This window comes from Misgurnus anguillicaudatus, chromosome 6 (genome assembly GCF_027580225.2).
Source record: "Misgurnus anguillicaudatus chromosome 6, ASM2758022v2, whole genome shotgun sequence".
Lineage (NCBI taxonomy): Eukaryota > Metazoa > Chordata > Actinopteri > Cypriniformes > Cobitidae > Misgurnus > Misgurnus anguillicaudatus.
Genome location: NC_073342.2, coordinates 28,970,344 through 28,990,538, shown reverse-complemented (window position 1 = coordinate 28,990,538; position 20,195 = coordinate 28,970,344). Strand labels below are relative to the sequence as shown.

General features: G+C 38.5%; 1 protein-coding gene across 5 annotated transcripts in view; it reads right to left on the bottom strand.

Moving 5' to 3' along the window:
* The window catches only part of LOC141364358 (synaptotagmin-7-like), a 122,778-nt gene that overhangs the window by 40,029 nt on the left and 62,554 nt on the right, over positions 1-20,195 (bottom strand). For 3 of the 5 annotated variants that reach the window (XM_073868944.1, XM_073868943.1, XM_073868947.1), the window contains exons 3-5: positions 12,879-12,958; positions 11,717-11,851; positions 3,571-3,738 (exon numbers count right to left, since the gene is read on the bottom strand). In XM_073868944.1, the coding sequence (XP_073725045.1) occupies positions 3,571-3,738; positions 11,717-11,851; positions 12,879-12,958 (383 nt within the window). Of the gene's footprint in view, positions 1-3,570; positions 3,739-11,696; positions 11,852-12,878; positions 12,959-20,195 lie in introns of those variants that run through there. The other 2 variants (XM_073868946.1, XM_073868945.1) reach the window with 2 other exon arrangements.

Here is a 20,195-nt window from a genome sequence, read left to right as displayed (position 1 = left end):
TCTGGTGATTTGATCCATTCATGTCCTGACCACCAGGCTAGAGATTTTTAAACATCCTTAATCCACACTTACTAGTCTATCAAATAATATCTCAAATATATTGTTTTGTGAAATAAAAGAATGCTTTGTTATATTGTTTATGCGTTTATAACAAATCACACGATCATTTACGCAGAAGCAGAAGTCAGCAGCTGCAGCACACTCGGACCCAACCGCATACATACTGTAATAAACAGGCGTTCGGCGGCTTTTTACACCACGACAGACTATGCCATTTGAGGAGGACCCGCTCATTGATCACCGTATTTTTATAAATCCTGTACATGTTTGGACCTGCCGAACAGGTTGAGCACTTTTATATACTTTGTTGAGCAGAGAGGCTGCACAGTTTGACCAGCGGGCTGCGGGAACCGGACGCACATCACGCCGCAAGACGGCGAAATGTATAACTATTATCAGATCGACCCACCGGGAAAGTCCCGACTCTCCCGATTGCCATTCAGCTACTGGCTGTGGCTGTAAGAAAGTGAGTGCGTTTGGGTCGCTGGTCCCCGCGAACAGATGTGACGTGCCTCACTCAGCTTCAGGATTAGAGACATGCTGCCAAAACCGTTTGTGCTGAAGATCGCATAAAGTTACACCCATTTCAGGCAGGATCATGGACCCCCTCAAGCCAGCATGCACGAGTATGTTAATTGTTTGTTTACTTTCTACACGAAGATATGCTAACGTTATGCTATCTGGCTGTCTGCCTATCTCTCTATACTAGCCTATCCATCTGTCTGTCTATCTATCTGTCTGTCTGTCTGTCTCTCTGTCTGTCTGTCTGTCTGTCTGTCTGTCTGTCTATCTATCTATCTATCTATCTATCTATCTATGTATTTATCTATGTATTTATCTATAATCTGCGCTATCAGAACTGTACTTTACTCGTCTTTCATTAGTCATTCTCAATGCTCTCAAGGCGGCTTTGGTAAATTCTCTCCCCAGCGTGACGTCATACAGTGCGTTGTGAGGGAAAGGAGAATCATTGCAAACCGCTGTACTTTTTCATACTTTTTCGGGTTTTGTGATACCCAACGACATAAAATACAATGGATAACAGTTTAAATGTTTATTATCAACAAGCAAATTGCACAAATTCGTTGAAAAATTTAACCTGCAAAACGCCCTTTAAACCCATGATTTACTCGCCCCGAAGCCGTCCGAGATGCAGATGTCCATCATTTTTCAGATGAACACATTTTCAGTTATTTCAGAAAATGTCTTATATCTTCCAGCTGCTAAACAGTAAAGTTGCGGGGTCCACGTCCTTCAAGTTAAAAAAATGTGCATAAATCTTTCCGCAAAGAAATCCAAATGGCTTCAGGATGATAAACATGATGAGGGTAATCTGTGCGGTGTAGTTATATTCATATTTAAAACTTTATAAACGAAAATAACTAGCTTCCGTTAGCGCCGCCATCTTAAACTCCTCTGTATTCAAGAGAGAGTATTAGCATAGTGTACGCACTTTTCTTAGTGACGTATGACAAATGCGGAGGGCGGGGCACAGAGCAGCAGCAGAGAAACCTCCGTAAACTGCATACGCTCTCATCTTGAATGCGGACGCGACCAATATGGCGGCATTACCGGAAGCCAGTCACCTTCATCTACAAAGTTGTAAATGTGAATATTTCCACAACAAAACGGCGCAAATTACCCTTAGAAGGACTTTGTTTATCATCGTGGAGCCGTTTGGACTTATTTTGTGAAGGATGGATGCACATTTTTTGACGTCACCTGTAGGTTTTTGGAGAGCATTTTTGAAGCCCAAAGATGGGGGAGCCATCTTGGCGGCACATCACTTGTGTATAACCGAAAATGGGCAAAGAGGCGGAACGTGGGTGGCACACATGCATAGCACAGTAGTGAAAGCAGCGGCAGTTCACCTGTCACTCAAGTGGCCACGCCCTTAATGCTTTAAGGCCTAATATAATTTAAAAGGACGAGTAACAAAAAGTCAACTCACTTACTGTTGTCATGAAGGGCTAAATTAGCTATATAGACCAAAAACCCTTTTTATTACAGGCTGTAAATATATTTATTTTGAAAATTTTAACATGAGGGTCTATGGGTATTGACTCCCTTTTGAAGCCAATCTATAGTTGCCAGCCGATGAATTGCAGTTTAAGTCACTTCCGTGTTGGCTTCAAGAGATACTGGAAGGTCGATTTATCAGTGCATCCCTAGCTGTCACGTCCAGTTAGGGGGTGTGCACACCAAAGTTTTTACGATAGCGGCCAATGGAAGCACAGGGTTTTTCAAAACAGCCAGCAGCTGAAATCGTTTTCCATGCTGAAATCGCCGAGAGTTGAAAAATATTCAACTTTGGGTGAAAAGCTCCTCTCGTCAATGTCAGTTCTCACACGGCCGTCCAATTACAGTGGAGGAAGGGCGGGACAAATATCACAACCACCAACCGGCTCACAACTCAAGTATCACAGCTACCAAAGCGCTCAGCTGAAAAAACATCTGGCATTTGGCGTCCTCCAGGCGTTTTAAAAGCTTTGGTGTGCACACTACCTTAGTCGTAGTACCGCATTGGAGTTCTTATAATTCACTTACCAGGCACTGACACTTGCTTCTTTACTAGGATATTCTGCCTCTCTCACACTACTGACATATACACATTACAATTTGCTAAATTGTTTAAAAATTTCAGGACATTCAGTACTGATATTTTTTGCTGGTGGTCGTTCACGTTTAATGTCCCTCCACCATCAGTCATGTCCTTAAAATTACTTCAATTAAAATTTTACTGCACGCTAACGCTTTTGAAAAATCTGGTGCTCAGAACTCATAAGATTTGCTTGAACCGTGAAAAATACTGTCTGAAAAGTCACCCGGGACATTTGTTATCATCACACGGCTCTCTGGAATAACTTGTAATATTATCGGTTCATGTGAACCCAATTTCCTTCATTGCCTTTTCCTCCCAGAAAATAATTAAAGGATTATGAAGATGAGCTTTTTTGCATAGAAAAAATGTTTATCCAAACCGAACCGTCTGCAAAAAGACCAGCAATACGTATTAAAGTAAATAGGGCCAATTTTCATTTCATGTCGACATTGAGCTCAAATCAATATTTCATATCCATTTGGTCTCTTTTATTTGGTAAGTAGCCGCATAATACGCTGGATAATGTACAGTCAGCCAGTCATTACTGAAAAAATAACCCCCTCCAGGGCGATGCAAGACCTCTCTGGTTCTCTTCTGGCTTTAACGTTATTGTCTCTCATGTATCGCATTTACAGGATGAATCAGGTGCATGATATCACCAGCTATGCTGCTTTTTGAGTCACCGCTTTGCCTGTTATGTTTTATAATGGACTAAATTGAGCTATTGCCATATCTCGGTGTTTCTACGTGCGTGAGTCAGTGGTTCGACTATTATTAGACTGCAGGGCGGCCTGGAATCTCAGCAAAGCACAGACCCACACAAAGGCATTTTTAACTTTCTTAAACCTCACACACACACACACAGCTCTCTCTATCTATCTTTTGTTTTCCCGAAGGGTTTGACTCACTTGCCGTTTTTGAAGTCTCCGGAATGCAGACGGCTTTGCACTGTCTGCCACCTGCCAGCTTTAACGCCCCCCGTCACCACGTTCTTCAGGCTATCACTACACGAAGACCCCCCTCCGTCCCCAAATCCACCCCCTGATGCTCCTTTCTGGCCCCCGGGCACCGCACCACTGAGGGGTCGACCAGGAGGAGGGCAGGGGAGGTGGAAAGAGGAGGAAAGAGAGGACAGGACAAACATTGGGAGAAAGAAATGGTTACAGGTTTGGATAAATAATCATGTGTGCACGACAGGCGTGTGATAAACTGAGCGTGTTCAGGAAGTGCATGGTGACCGAAGAGCCAATACAAATGGACCGCCTAAGCTTTTTTCTTTTAGATGTGAACAGTGAGGCTTTGTAAGTAGTTCGCTTCAGTGTGTGCATAGGTTGCATAAAAATGGATTTACAACAAGCACGACGCTTAAAATAACCACATTTGCACCCCCAGTGACACGCTTTGCACTACTGACACCAGAAAAAGTTACAGATTTCATAGACACACATTAACAATAAAAGGGTTACTTTGAAATGTAAGTATTTAGCACTGCCATCGGTCACCAGTTTCTAAACCCGGTGAAGGTCGTCATGCAAGTGTGAAGGGATTCAGCTACTTTTCAAACACTCACAATACAACACCAACAACGACAGCAGGATAACAGCAAAAAGAGATTTCTGAAGTACGTAATGAGGCTGATGGCTGCAGATTGGCACAAATCCAGATTTCATTCGCTACCCGAGAGCAAACGGCAATTTACTTTTCTTGCAAATGTCATGCAGGATGCAGACGCTATTGATAAAAACAATTAGACAAAACTAATGTCATTTATATCGATCCGATGCCTCGCATCACAGAGGCATATCAGGAACCCGTCCAGCACCATATCTCTGCTTTTAGCATCTATTGTTAAAGCCAAGGTTATAAAGTCTAATTAAAGGTTAAATGCACCAAACGCTGCAACAAAAGACGCAGTGAATCTGATTTTGCTTGAATCTGCAACCATCATCTCAAATAAGAGGAATTTTGGGCAGCGGTCTGCATATACCCCACCGTTTTAATCCAACACATCCTTTGGCCCACTATAACAACCACTGAACGTCTGTCCGACTGGAAGGGAAGAAAATCAAATCACCTGAGCCACCGCGGCTAAAATGTTTAATTCATTTTTAATTTTCTAGACAGCCCGGCCCATCTGAACCCCAATCTAAAATTTTGGCCTGAAAGTCCATGTGGTAGATTTGATGGACGAGTATATTTAAAGCATATCGCTGGAGTATTTAATCTGTGCGGGTTGGATTAGGCAGGTTGGGGTTTACCTTACAGACGCTGCTGTGGAACAGAAGCTGGAAGAATCAGAAGTGCTAGAGGGACACATTTGAAATGAGCCAGATAAAGGTGAAAGGCAGATACTCTAGTATTAGGGCTGCACAATTAATTGAAATAAAAAAAAATCGATATCACAATATGGCCCTTATACCAAAAAAGGCTCAGGTTTAATTCAGTCCATTTATAGTCAACATGCGCTGTGCTCGGTTCTGTTGTCTGCTACACTTACTTCTAATACACTATTTTCGACTGACTGTGTGTAAAGTATATCACTTTTTAAATTCCAATATTCAATTTAATAATATTTTTTTCTCAGTTCACTTTTGGATAAACTTAAAGGGGTGGTTTCCCGGACAGGGATTAGCTTAAACCAGGACTAGGCCTTAGTTTAATTATGAAATGTAATTAGTTTAAACAAACATACCGTACTAAAAATATTACTTGTGTGCATTTTGAGGCAAAACAAAGGGCACTGATGTATTTTAAGATATGTCAGTACAAGATGCTTTGAGTTTGAACAGCTTTACATTTATTTTAGTCTAGGACTAGTCTAATCCCTGTCCGGGAAACCGCCCCATAGAGATTTGATTCCAATGTGAACACCTCCAAAAATAACTTTTTGTTGGTAAAACTTCCGGTTCCATTGTCCCAAAGTCAATGGGTTTTTGAATGGGGTTTTGTTTAGCCTCCTTCTTTAAAATCTTGGGTTAACATAAGACAACAAGTTGCCACATGGGACTACAGACTTTGTTTGGACTTTAAACGTCATCATTCATGAAGTTTCCAAAAACAATGCAACAATTCCCAACAAAGATTCATCCATAGAGTACTTCCTTATCAGTGAACATGTGTTTAATAAAGTTTGAAAGAGCTGTCGGAAGCTTGGTGGTGATGACGTTGATGTTGAGAGACTGTGGTGTAGTTTGCTTGCAGCCTAATGCTTGGTACACACCAAAAAGTTAATCAGGCTGATTTTAGGCTGATATCCCCCCTTCCGACAATCCTTGCTATGTCCCGATTATCTTGATAGTTCTACAGATTATCTTATCAGATTTTCCCTTACCTGTAGGTGTTAAGAGTGTCCGAACCTGATCGGAAGAACGTCACAGCCGCCCCGATGGCGAATTGTAAACATGTTTAATATTTACGATCAGTAATCCGGATGTGTGGGGGGAACCCCAAGGACAAACGCACACGCTCTTGAGATTATCACGTGAAACGAAACAATATCCAATCAGAAAGCGAGATGATAGAAGACTGAAGCAGTCATAGCACAGCACAAAGTGAAGTTGATGCAAAGTGAACTTGTACAGACCATGTTCTCGCTGTCCCCACCACTTCACCCAAATCCTTTTATTTTTTTCCTTGAATTTTTTATGAAAATCATTCCAAACACTATTAATGAAATTTCTTCCTGCATATCGTCCGCCATGCTTATTCTTAAGTCTTGCGAGATTTTGCTAGATTTCCTGTGTTCACAGTCGAAACTGGTTGAAAATCTGTTTGTGTGTGGTGTGCTGTCTTTGACACATTATGGCACACCACACACTTGGGGCCCTATCTTGCACCCAGCGCAATTGACTTTGTCAGTGATGCATGTATCATTCGTATTTTGCACCGGCGCACAGCTGGGTTTTCCCTCCACAGACGCACATCGGCAGACTAGGGAATGAAATTGCGCTCCCTTGGTGGTTCAGCGCAAAAAAGGAGGCGTGTTCCGGCGCAAACCATCCCTGATGATATTTTGCTGTTTCAAAAAACAATTGCGCCACTGACCAAAAAAAAAACTAGTCTAAAGTCAGTGGCGCGTTGTTCATTATGCTATTTTAAGAGCGCATGCTTGACCATAATATAAAGCGTGCACAACGTGCACACACTTTGCTTATCTAATCTACACAGATGCAACAGTTATTTTTGCAAATCATAAATTGTTACAATAAAAAATATTAACACAGGAGATAAAGGAAATCATAGTGGTGAGCATTATGGTTATAGTTTTTATTTATTTTGTGTGGCTGCGTTAAAAAATTATCATGCAAATAACGATTAAAATATTTTCATAAGTTTGTTGTGTGGCTGTATTACGTTTATTTTATGTAAATAATAATTAAAATGTTTTCATAAGAAACCTTAATGTATATGAACTTGATTTGTAAGTGTACTTTGGGGTTGGACTGCTTGCGTCTCTTGGCTTTCAGCGGTGAGGGTGGACGCAGCGATGTCCTCTGCTGGCGTCAGGTCATGTGTAGAGGGCGATCCACCTCCCGTTACACGGCGTGCCCGATTTATGATGGCAAGCTTGGGATTCCCCCGTCTACTGACATCATTGTAGCGCTTGGCGCAACTATGGGGATGCCAGCTGATGAGACAATTCTGGCTATTTCCTCTCACGCCTGTTTAACCGACGCTGATTTGGGCGGGTTTCTCATATCCCCATATAAAACAACTTCTCTGTCTTTGACTGCTCTTACAAGAACGTGGGTCTCCTCGGCTGTGAACCGCTCCTGGCGTGCGCCTGGTAAATCCGTCATAATAATAGCAACCCGCCATGGAACTTGCGCACTTGCGTTTAAAGGGAATGTTGGATAGCGTTCTGATTGGTTTATTTGACGTTACGCCCAAACCACACCTATGAATAATGAACCTACTTCAGACCAACCCCTTATTGATTTGCGTCTGGCGCAAGAGTTATTTCTCCCGCCGGGAAAATAGCAACAGCGCCCAAGATCCGCCCACAAAGTCACTTGCGCTTTGCGCTTCACACTTGCGTTTCAGATCGTTAAAATAGGGCCCTATAAGTGCAAAACGGTTAAATCTAGGATTTTTTATCCTCATGTTTTATCCTCAGGTCTATCACTTATTTTGATTTAAAGGTGCAGTGTGTAAATTTTAGCAGCATCTAGTGGTGAGGTTGTGAATTGCAAACAACGGCTTAGTCCACTGCTCAGAAGCTATGGTAGCCGGCACCGGACAAACATGTCATCATCGGAGACAACTTAGTAAAAAAATTTGTCAGTTTAGGGCTTCTGTAGAAACATGGCGGCACAAAATGACGACTTCCATGTAAGGGGACCCGCGTTGTATGTAGATAAAAAGATCTCGTTCTAAAGTAATAAACACATAAAGGTTCATTATGAAAGGTCTTTATACACCCCTGACAATATAGTTTTGTATAATTTTGCATTTCTGTCTAGAGATCCTTCTAAAAATTACACACTGCACCTTTAAGATATAAAAAAAAACTTTTGGTGTGTACCCAGCAAAAGGATAGCTTTAAATTTCTAGTTAATGCATTTAGACTTCAAAATTCATAAAAGTTGTGTTTATCTGTGAAGATTATCTAATTGGACAAAATGTGTAAGTGTCATAAACTTTTGTTAAACACAGAACTTATTTTTTGCAATAATCCAAAAGTCTATGGGAATAATTAATGGATTTTTTGGTGAGGGAACCCGTGTCCCGCTAACGTCTGGGTTGGCCTAAGAAAATCCATCATCCCCGTGACACTCTATGGCCACTCTGGCGTGAAAGTCCCACCTTCCATTTAAAAGAACCAATCATCAATCAATCAATTTTCTAGGGGAGGGGCTGTATACAGGCACTCGCCAACATGTACGCATGCACAGTAGCTTAAACGACTGGACTAAAGTTTTTAGTGCACTTTGAGCTTCAGAAATAAAGTTATGATACAGTTGATATCAGGTTTCATTGTTTGTCATAAATATGTTGTGTTTGCCCATGGAAGTAGATAGGACCCGTGTCTTGCATGACTTAAATAACTGGATGCATTGTACAGATAGCTGCGTGACTCCCCTAAAGACTTGACTTTGTTTAATATCCAAGCAAAAATGTTTTTTTGAATTTTCGCCATTTAAATCAAATCACAATGCATCATATAATGTAACCAAATTGTGCAGCCCTAAATAGCACAAAGGCAAAACAGGACATTATATAACAACATGTCAAACATACAGAAACGGGGGTTACCACACCACTATCTGACTGTAACGGTCAACCCTCAACAGGAACGTACCAAAATGAGGGTTAGAAATAACAGACGGCACTGAAGATTTTTGCTTTTGTTTCTTTTAAAGTTATTGTTGATGTTAGTTGTTCGCTGGACACTGAAGCAGGAGGGTTGTCCGTCTCCATGGTAACACCCCATGGGAGGGGCAGGGAGGGGAAAGGGTTAAAGGATGCAAGGAAGAGACAGGCAGGGCTGTGGGGATTGAGGGATGTTTAGCATCCTATTGTGCCTGCCATCTTTTTTATTTTTATTATTTTATATACATTGACACTTAGTCAGTTTATATTGGGCTACATTAAATAGTTTGTATATGCTGAAAAGTCTTACTGTACAAAGTTAAGATACCATACATCACTGACCAAAATCACAATCAGTTTACATTATCTGGTCAAGTGTATTAGTTTACAGTGCCTCAGCCTCCTCATCACTACAGCCCTGCCAGGAATAATGCTTTTAATGGGATATGGTTAGGTTTGGGTTGATATGCGGTGAAGTTAGGTAACAGCTTAGATGGGGCAAGCGAAGATATGAATTGACATAAGGTACGGTTAAGTATAGGATGATATAGGGTTAGGTTAAAGTTAGTTAGAGATTTTAATAAGGGTTGCATGCATGAGATAGCATGCAAGGGTCAAAAAAGAAAAAAGCTGGGGCGAACCAGAAAGAATCAAAATACAACTTAAATATGGGTACTGTATGTTAAAAGTTAGTTTAAAATGGGTATAATGGGATATGGTTTGATAAGGGTATGAATAGGGTAGGGTTCGTAAAGATGGATGAGCTTGTTTAAGGGATGTGTTTGAAAGCTTGGATGAGCCTGTAAGTATTAGCTGTTTGGTAAGGATGGGTTTATGGGGTGTTTTGCAAAGGGTTGGATGTGAGCTTGTGTATGGGATGTGTTGGTATAGGTATAGATTAGTGATGCGCGGGTCGTGTCATAACCCGCGGGCTCCGGGAAAAGAAATTGTCACTTTATTAGCTGGGAGGGTCGTTTAAAACAAAATAAAAAACCTATGGCTTTAATTAAATATTTGCTAATATATATTTTCATATTTATTAGGCTCTTTGATGAGGTTACAATGCGTAGGCCTATCTGGCAACGTAACTTGCGTAATGTCCTTAAACCTTTGACCTCACATCACGAAAGCGCCAAGGTCAAGAATTTACATTTTTAAAAGAAAAAGAAAGTTAAGCTGCTTAATCTAATGTAGAGGTATTTATAATTCTTCTATACAGATGAATACAACCGCTTCTTTGTAAATGTTGAAAATGTTTATCATTATCTTATCTTGTTATTAATAATGCCATGCTGGTTTCTATGGTTTATAAGCGTATGCTGTTGCCAGTTTACATCTAATGGCTGTTTCAAGCACTTTTAGGCTGGATTAAACCCTTTACTTGAAGGGGTGTTCATATAGTAAGACTGACATGACACATTCATAAGCATGACATGACACGTGTCATGAACATGAAGGAGCTTTTATGCACGTTTATGACAACTGTGATTAAGTGTCATTTGTTCAATTATGTAATTTTTAATTGAAAGGTGACATTGTTTGAGATGTCTTTGTTATGACAACTTGACATAAACCAATACAACATAACTGACCACTTTTCAACAGTGATACAAACTGAATTTGTTATTAAAAAGTCATTAAGTTTGAATACAAATAGTTTTATAACAGCGTCATGAATATTTTCTTGACCTCAACTACAGTGATACAAATATAATTTATCATTAAAATGTCATTAAGTGTTATTACACTGTCAAATAGTTTTATAACAGTGTCATGAATATTCTTCAGTTAATAATGTTTTTTTTAAGTTTCCTCCATGTGTTTAACAAATAAAATCAATCATTCAAAAATAATAGTAAAAATTGATAAAATACTTTATACTCAATTGCGTTTGGAGACCGATTCACCTAAAATGAAATGAAAACAAACAGTACAATAATGGTTTAAGCCATGCAGCGTTGGGTCCATATTGCATAAAATAAAATAAAATAAAATAAAATAAAATAAAATAAAATAAAATAAAATAAAATAAAATAAAATAAAATAAAATAAAATAAAATAAAATAAAATAAAATAAAATAAAATAAAATAAAATAATTAAATGTTTTGTTCATCAGAAAATAAAAAAAGTTCTGTTATTTGTCAGTTTTTTATCTATTGTGCACATACATAAAGTTAAGTATAATATTTTGACGTGTCTGTTGCATTTTGTTAAGGTATTTAAAATTATTTGACATTGTTTTAACACTCTTAATGACATTTAAATCACAGTTTAATGTAATGTTAACCCATACAGCTAGGCATTTTCTTAAGTTTGAAAATTTTTCTATGTCATGTTTATGACAGATTTATTACAAGTTATGATGTGTAGGTTTATGTCAAGTTGTCATATAAGACAATTCAAACAATGTCATCTTTGCATTAAAAAGGACATAATTAAACAAATTATGTCACGATTATGAAGGTGTCACGTCATTCCTATGAACACCCCATTAAGTAAATTGTTACCAAATAAAGTCTTCACTTACATTAAAATGCCTACTTACATTAGTATGTCTATTTAATAGTCACGGGTGCAGGCGGGTTGTTAAATAGATGCGAGGTGGGCTGTGGCGGGCCAAATAGTTTCATAAATGCAGGACCCGCGGGTTGGAAAATCACCCGACCCGCGCATCACTAGTATAGATGGGGTAGGGCTGGGATTGGGGTTGGTGTCTCTTACCAGCTTGACCAGAGACTCACTTGAGTGTGAGGCGAGGGTCTCCATAAGGGGCATAAGGAGAAATGTTTAGTACAAACTCCTTGGGTGGGTATGAACTCCATCGCTGCTGTACTGAACTGTTGTCATTGTTATTCCAAAAGTCTCTGTCTAGATCACTAAAGACCACAGAGAGACACACATAACTGATCAGTGGAAAAAAAGCAGGTCAGCTATTCATTTCATTCATCTATCCATCCAGAGGTCATAGTGTAGGTTCCCATTACGATCCATCACAGGAGCTTTCCAAAGAGCACCGAATAAAAGGGAGGGCAAGGAAAGAGAAGTAGGTGGTAGAAAAAATGAGGAACGTTCGTAAACGGTGCGGTTTCAGAGGAAGGCTTTCTGATCAAACTGGGAAATAAAGACATCCATAAAGCAGGAATACATTCATTAAAAAGAAGATTATACTTGGCGAAATAAAACATTTTAGTCACGCAAACACAGCACAATCTTACATAAACAGAAATATATAAAACATTCTCTTTGTTGACAACAAACCATTAAGAAATGCAATAAAACATAAAAAACGGTCCGAGCGGAAAGCGAACGACACGGTAAACACAAGTGAAGAACAGCGTAAAAGAAATGTGAAGGTTTATCAGGCACGGCACGGCGTAAGGAAGATGAACACCACCTGGAAAAGTTACAGTATTTACAGAAAGTTATTATGCAAGTTATTTCATTTGTAAAACAAATATATGATACTGATACACATCATAAAAAGTACACAAGGACCTGCAAGCATAGATATTCATTAAGCCAAAACAACAGCATCAACATCACAAACCACAATACAAGTAAGACATCATCACCAGCGTACATCTCCAAAAACAAGCATCTCATAAACAAGAAACATGCAAAACATCTGAAGACGTTCGACAATCAAAACGTGATCCTGCTGAGCTCTCCTCAAACGCACACACATGCAAACACACTTCAGATCTTCATCATCATTCATAAAGCTGGAATCCTACGGAGGGCTCAGCACGGCTGCTGAATGAATGCAGTTCATCGGCCCACAAATCTAAACTTCGAAGAATTATAAAGTTATCACTTAAAATGACTTCCATTGATTCAAAACACACCTGTTATCTGTCATGACTGATGCGTTTCGAAAACATGAATAAAATCCCTTGCACCTACTTGATGGCTTTTTTTTCTCCTCTTCCTCTTCCTGAATCAGGAGTGCCCACTGACTCCACGCCCGGTTTATTCCTCTTCCCCTGTGATGAACATAAAAGGAGAAAGCAAAGAACAGAAAAGCAAAGGTTATTCCCAAGCTCTTCATTGATCCAGGGCTTCTCCAGCTTTTGTACCATTACCCTTCCTTCCCTCTTCTCCTCCCAGATGCTGATTGCTCAAATCACACGGTCCGTCCTAAGTCATCTCCATAGTAATTAAACCACACGCAAGCCTCATATTTACATGGAAATAGCCAATTTAGCTTTCGACAGCGTCACGGGCTACAAGAGAGACGGAGAGATCGTGTGGGTGAACGGAAAGGCAGAATGACAGAATGTGTCTTGTGTGGAGTAGGTGGTGTTGTGGAAACCCTCCATAGAAGTCAATGCTGTCCGCCTCTCTGCTCTTGAAAAGGGCGACTTGACAAAGCCCTGAATTCAGTTTTAGACTGTTACAAATAATGAGTTACATAACCTGACTACTTTTTGAAGTATTCTTTACACTTTTTTAAAGTATCGTCTATTTTTATCTATACTATGGTCTCTTGAACAAAGGCCACATGCAAAATGTGGTTAAGGTTTGTCATCGTACTGTACCAACTACACAACAACTTATTATTATAAAGTTATGTTTTTGGGCCATTTTTTCCTTCATTAGATAGAGAGTATGTGAGGAAAGCAAATGAAAGTATAGGATGAAAAGAAGGACACGTGAGCGGCAAAGGCCGAAAATGCGTCTGCACCATATGTCGTGGCACTGCCCACTACGCCATCGGCTCCAACAAAGACTTAATTTCTCTTTAAACTACACAAGGCTAATAACCTTTAAACTAATCTATAAACTGTTGTAAACCTCCAGGCAACACTTTAAAATTTTTGTTTTTACAAACTTTCAGGACTGTACAAAGACACCAGACGACTCAGGGCCGGATCCGAAATAGAGCTGCTGACTTCGGCACAGATCGGTTGTGGATCCGGCCCGGAGTCGTCTGTTGTCTGGGTTACACATGGCCATTTAGGAGTGCTTTTTACATTGAAGAAAAATTGACTATACATCACAATGTTCTCTATCAACAAAAATACAAAAAGAAGTCAGAATTTAAAAACATTTAATAATTTGGTGTATTAAACATTAAGGTGACCAGATTTTTAAAATGAAAACCGGGAATATTTCCTAGTTCAATAGTCAAAATATCAATAAAATCTCATTTGTTGTTATCTATAAATTAAAAAATGGGGACAAAACATTTTCTGCAAAAATGACTTTCTTACTTAGTATTTTTGTCTTGTTTTCAGTACAAAATAATATCTAAAAATTCTTAAATCAAGATCCATTTTCTTCATAAGCAAAATCCCCTAAGAAAAAATTCTCGCTTTAAGACAAAAATATTAAACTGAAGTGAATTTGTGCTTAAGACGGGCAAAAAATCTGCCTATGGGTTAAGATTTTTTGCTTGTTTTTGCGGATTTAATATTTTTGGTCTAAAAACTAGACTTTGAAGAGTTTCGTTGCAAAACGAGATAAATCCATTTTTTTACATTTTTGTCAAAACATGTTTATTATTATGTTATCATGTTATTATTTAGTTTTATGGTGCTACTTAGCTGTGTTTTTTAAGTTATGAAGGTTTAAATCAAAACAAACCAACTGCAGTTGCATTGAAATGAATTGGAATGCACAACCAAAAAACGAGATTTAAAATTAAAAAAACGGTGGTTATCTCGTTTTGCAACAAAACTCTTCACTTATTTTCTTAGGTCATTTTGCTTAACAAGGAAATGAATACTGTTTTAAGAATTTTTTGAATATTTGTAATAAAAACAGGAGAAAATACTAAGTAAGAAAATATTTATTTTGTGTTTCTAATTCAATTAATTGAACAATTTCTGTAGACTAAATCTATTTTTAGTGCACAGATATGACATATCTCATCAAAAATTACTTCAGGCATTACTTCAGCTGATGTCATAGCATTGTAAACGTTAAGAACAGAAGAAATAATGCAAAATGTAAACATATTTAGCCTAAACAAAACAAATGCTCAATACTATGCTGTGCTCAGTTCACTTTATTGGTTTATTATGAGTAGTTAGTACCTTAACCCCAGATAACTTTGACTGTTTTCATATTTTGATTGATGATAACTTGATGACGCTTTCTCATGTGTCTCGTAGTAAATTCTTCTTCGCTAAATCAGTGGCACGCAACTAAGAAATCAGTGTAGCTCGCGGCACCCCTGCTGGAGAAAATAATAATTACATGATTGCTCCGGTCTGGTACTACAAAGACTACCTGCTGATCGGGTTTTTTAGTGTATTTGCTGGTTGTTTTGGACGTGCTGTAAAATGGGGACATTTCCAGGGACAGCTCCAGTCGGGGACAGAACACCAAGAAACGCGACTGTCCCCGGAAAACGTGGACGTCTGGTCACTTTTTTAAACATGCAGACACAGGACAAAAAACGCCTTGATCTCTATTATTGTAGCCTACAAGGTGATGCTTTTGTATAAATTAAATTTCAATTGTACAAAAATGTACAATTATTCAGGGAAAAAATCATTAGAATGAAGCACTACCTTGTGGAAGTGGCACCTGGGCGAAGGAGCTTAGCAGGCATTTTAACTCTTTCCCCGCTATTGGCTGGTTATTGATAGGTTATCTCAATTAAGAGTAAACATTTGCATTAAAAAACATGTTCCTGATAAATTTTTACGTTTATCGATTATCGCAATTATACACTAGATGGTGCACTTACCCAAACTGAAGCCAAAACGTTATTTAATCATTTTAAACTCTGTGTATGTTTGGATAATTGTTCTGAATCTGATCTCTAACAAAAAATTTTTTACAAAAATGCAATTATTTCAGCTTTTTGCTAAAAATGTGTATTTTTAAAATACAAATACCCTTATTTAAGAGTTTATAAGCAGAAAAAAAATTTAGATAGGATGAAACGTTTTTTTTCCCCAGGGTCTGTTCTTTCATTTGATATATTTGTATGTTTATATATTTTAAGAAGAAAATTTTCCTGGAAGGCAAGGCATTTTGTAAAACTTTTGTGAAAATCACAAAAAAGCTGGTGGGCAACTTTTCAAAAAATGGCTGGCGGCGAATGAGTTAAGAGTTGTAATCCTTATTCTAAACAAATGCAAAAAAACTCACGCCTCCTATTTTCTACAAGTTTCAGATTTTTTTTGAACATGGGTACCCCTTACGTACCATGGGTAGTCGTTACTTATCAAATTCCTTTTATGGGCACTTCCCCCGGAAAAGCACGCCCACATGTCAATCAGAGCGAGAGACCGAGAACGACGAGTAGAAGTCACAAGCATCATTTCACGTGACACTATTGTTTTATATCAAGACTCAACAATGACACAAAAGAAGTGTGTTTTTGGATGTAAGGAGAAGAAAGCCTTGTTTAACTTTCCAAGTAAGCCAGCCTTATGGAAACAATGGATATAGTTTGTTTATCCCGGGTAGCAACAGAGTTTTGCGTGTGTATTTGTTTAACACTGGATTTTGTTGAAAAGTCCCAAATGAGTTATGTAAGTAAAACTGCTTATTATGCTGTATTATGTTGTAACTCGGCACGTAAGTTCATATCATGTAAAGAGATGAACATGTAGTAAATCATGTTTACTAGTAAATAAGTAAATACTCTCCTCGCATAAATTCTACAAATGCATATGCAATAAGGTTAGCCACAAAAATAACTGCCTGTTCAGCGTTAATTTCAGTGCGTGTCTTTAGTAAATCCTGGCAGTCGTTTATTATCGCCAAAAGATACATTTAGTTAGTAAATCTGGCCTATTGTATCAATTAATACGAATGAGCCACCTCATAAAACAGTTACGAATTGCCACGAGATTGTGTTGGAGATACAGACAAATGTCATCTGATGTGCAACACTGCACAAAAAAGATGCTTACACAGGGTTTATGTGAGCCCTGAAGATAAGTTTAATGACCAAAGAAAAAAAACCTGAATAAGCTTTATTTTACAACACCTTAAAGAACACAACAACCAGCATTCTCTGTCGTGATACATTTAAAACGAAAGCCAAGGTACAATGACTGCACCTCCAACGACTTTACGTTTATAGTGAAGTGATCTAGGTTTAATTGGATTCAATGACAACGCTGATAGAACGTAATTGCCTATTTTACGAGAAATGCAATAATGTAACTTTAAAAGACGTGCATAACACATCTGCATCGCTCCATCAGACTCCTGCATTTTCACTTGGAAAGTTTAGCATGTGCAAACTTTTTAAATGAGATTCCTCAACACGCACAAACACAACAGAGAGGAAAATAAAAATCGTCTTGGACCAAACCACACCCTCCCTGTCGTCCACTCATCCAGGTCTCATCTGTGTGAAGTGGTTACTGTGGAGACGGCCGTAGCGTAGTTTAAATCTCCTGGCAGTGAGATGTGTCCCAGAGCTCTCAATGTCTTCTTCTATCTCATCTCTTTTCTCCCCATGGCTATCATCTGGGCAGGCCTTCTGCCTTTCTCTCTGGCTTTGAGCGTGTGTGTCTGGCTGTATCAGAGAGAGCTGAGGGATGGGATATCATGAGCTATCCACAACAAAGGGTTTCAAACATGCTGCCTAGCTGTGCTCGGTGATTGTCCTGGATACACAAAGCTCCTGGAGCAAGGGCAAAATATGCATTCACTTTTCGGTTTTTCTGAATGTACCCGTGAAAAAGTACGAGACCTGCTGGAACAAATCAGCCTAAGGTGTCAGCTCATCGAAGTGAACTCGAAAATAAAATGGATACGCAAATCAAATCCTAAAGCTTTATGGGTGCATGTTGTTTGGAAAACAAAGCATTCAAATTATAATATTCAAATTTCAAAATCAAACAATTCGCCTTAGCAGCAAATGGTTTGTTGATCTTCTTGTATTATTGTGTCATTGCATTAGCAAGTTCACACTAAAACTATAACAATAAATATACAATAAACAATATTGTTGGGATCACTTTCTGAGCGTTTTTTCCAACTAATGAACAATAAACCATTGACAGCCAATCAAATCTTTTTGAACTTTAAATGCACGCAGATTTGAAAAGTCATGGCACTGTGGAGAAGCTAATTTCTGAGGTCTATAACAAAAAGTTTACAAAGAATGGTGTGAAAAGGGAAAAACATCCAGTATGCGGCAGTCCTGTGGGGGAAAATGCCTTGTTGATGCTAGAGGTCAGAGGTGAATGGGCCGACTGATTCAAGCTTATAGAAGAGCAACTTTGACTGAAATAACCACTCAATACAACCGAGGTATGCAGCAAAGCATTTGTGAAGCCACAACACGCACAACCTTGAGGCGGATGGGCTACAACAGCAGAAGACCCCACTGGGTACCACTCATCTCCACTACAAATAGGAAAAAGAGGCTACAATTTGCACAAGCTCACAGAAATTGGACAGCTGAAGACTGGAAAAATGTTGCCTGGTCTGATGAGTCTCGGTTGTAGATGGTAGAGTCAGAATTTGGCGTAAACAGAATGAGAACATGGATCCATCATGCCTTGTTACCACTGCGCAGGCTGGTGGTGTAATGGTGTGGGGGATGTTTTCTTGGCACACTTTAGGCCAATTGGGCATCATTTAAATGCCATGGCCTACCTGAGCCTTGTTTCTGACCATGTCCATCCCTTTATAACCACCATGTACTCATCCTCTGATGGCTACTTCCAGCAGAATAATGTACCATGTCACAAAGCTTGAATCATTTCAAATTGGTTTCTTGAACATGACAATTATTTCACTGTACTAAAATGGCCCCCACAGTCACCAGATCTCAACCCAATAGAGCATCTTTGGGATGTGGTGGAACGGGAGCTTCGTGCCCTGGATGTGCATCCCACAAATCTCCATCAATTGCAAGATGCTATCCTATCAATATGGGCCAACATTTCTAAAGAATTTCAATGCCACGTAGAATTAAGGCAGTTCTGAAGGCGAAAGGGGGTCAAACACAGCATTAGTATGGTGTTCCTAATAATCCTTATAGAATTAATTCAATTCGTTTTTGCTGTGCACACACCCTAAGAGACTTGATTTAAACAAAAAGGACAGTCCAAGATTCATAGAGCCATACACACATGAGTCAGTCGGCCAAAGGGGACAGTAGTACACAACACACACACACACAATACACACACACACACACACACACATTTAACTTAATGTGGTTTTATATAAAATTAATTATACATATAATATAACTAACTCAATAGCTACCAGAAAATGGGGCAGATTTCTATATAAACCAGCATGTAGTACTTACCATAACTGTTAAATCCACAGTACACCATGCAACAAAACTAACAAGTGATTCGTTCTTCTCATTTAAGCTTCCATATACTAGACTATATATACACATTATGTCATCAGATGGTAATACCATAGTACTCTGTGATTCACCTTAAATCAAAATATAATGAGCAGTTAAAAGCACATTAAAATCAATACACCAATCTGATCTCTAGAACTCACCATTAAAGAAGGTTATCAAGAACATGTGAACAGAAACACGTGCGTCATGAGTCATGAACACAAGACTTAGGAATACATGACGTGCCATCAGACCCAGATATGCGTTATGTCATAGCATGTATAAAGCATGAGTGACCTTGATATGTGACATGCATTTATTATGCAGTTATACGCACACACACTGCTTTTTGATTTTGTCATCATTCAAAGCTCAAGGAATCATTTATCAATATATGTCTAAAAACAATCCCATATCCTTCTTTAACCATTTATACACACACACACACACACACACACACACACACACACACACATATATATATATATATATATATATATATATATTACTATCATAATATTATTCTTTAAATTATATATAATTTAAATAATAATATTATGCTAGTATGTATATGTTTATATAATTTGCATATATGTTGCTTAACATGGAATTTTAAGAAATACAGTAATTACAGTATTAACATGGTAATATGTCCACAAACTGTTTCACTTTAGTTATACAGTGCAAAAACTCAAATGCATGTAAATGCATATTATTTTTAAAGATATTTTACTGGCAAACAAGATAAAATACTGATTAAGATTGCATATAAGCAAATCAAACATTAATTTGTCCACCCATCAACACATAAATAACTACTCTTAGTACAGTCACTAAACATTCAATTCACACCACCTGTCTCAGATTTAAAAACACACAAACACACACACATACACACAGTGTACTTACACGCTGCAGTTTCTGGGTAAGAA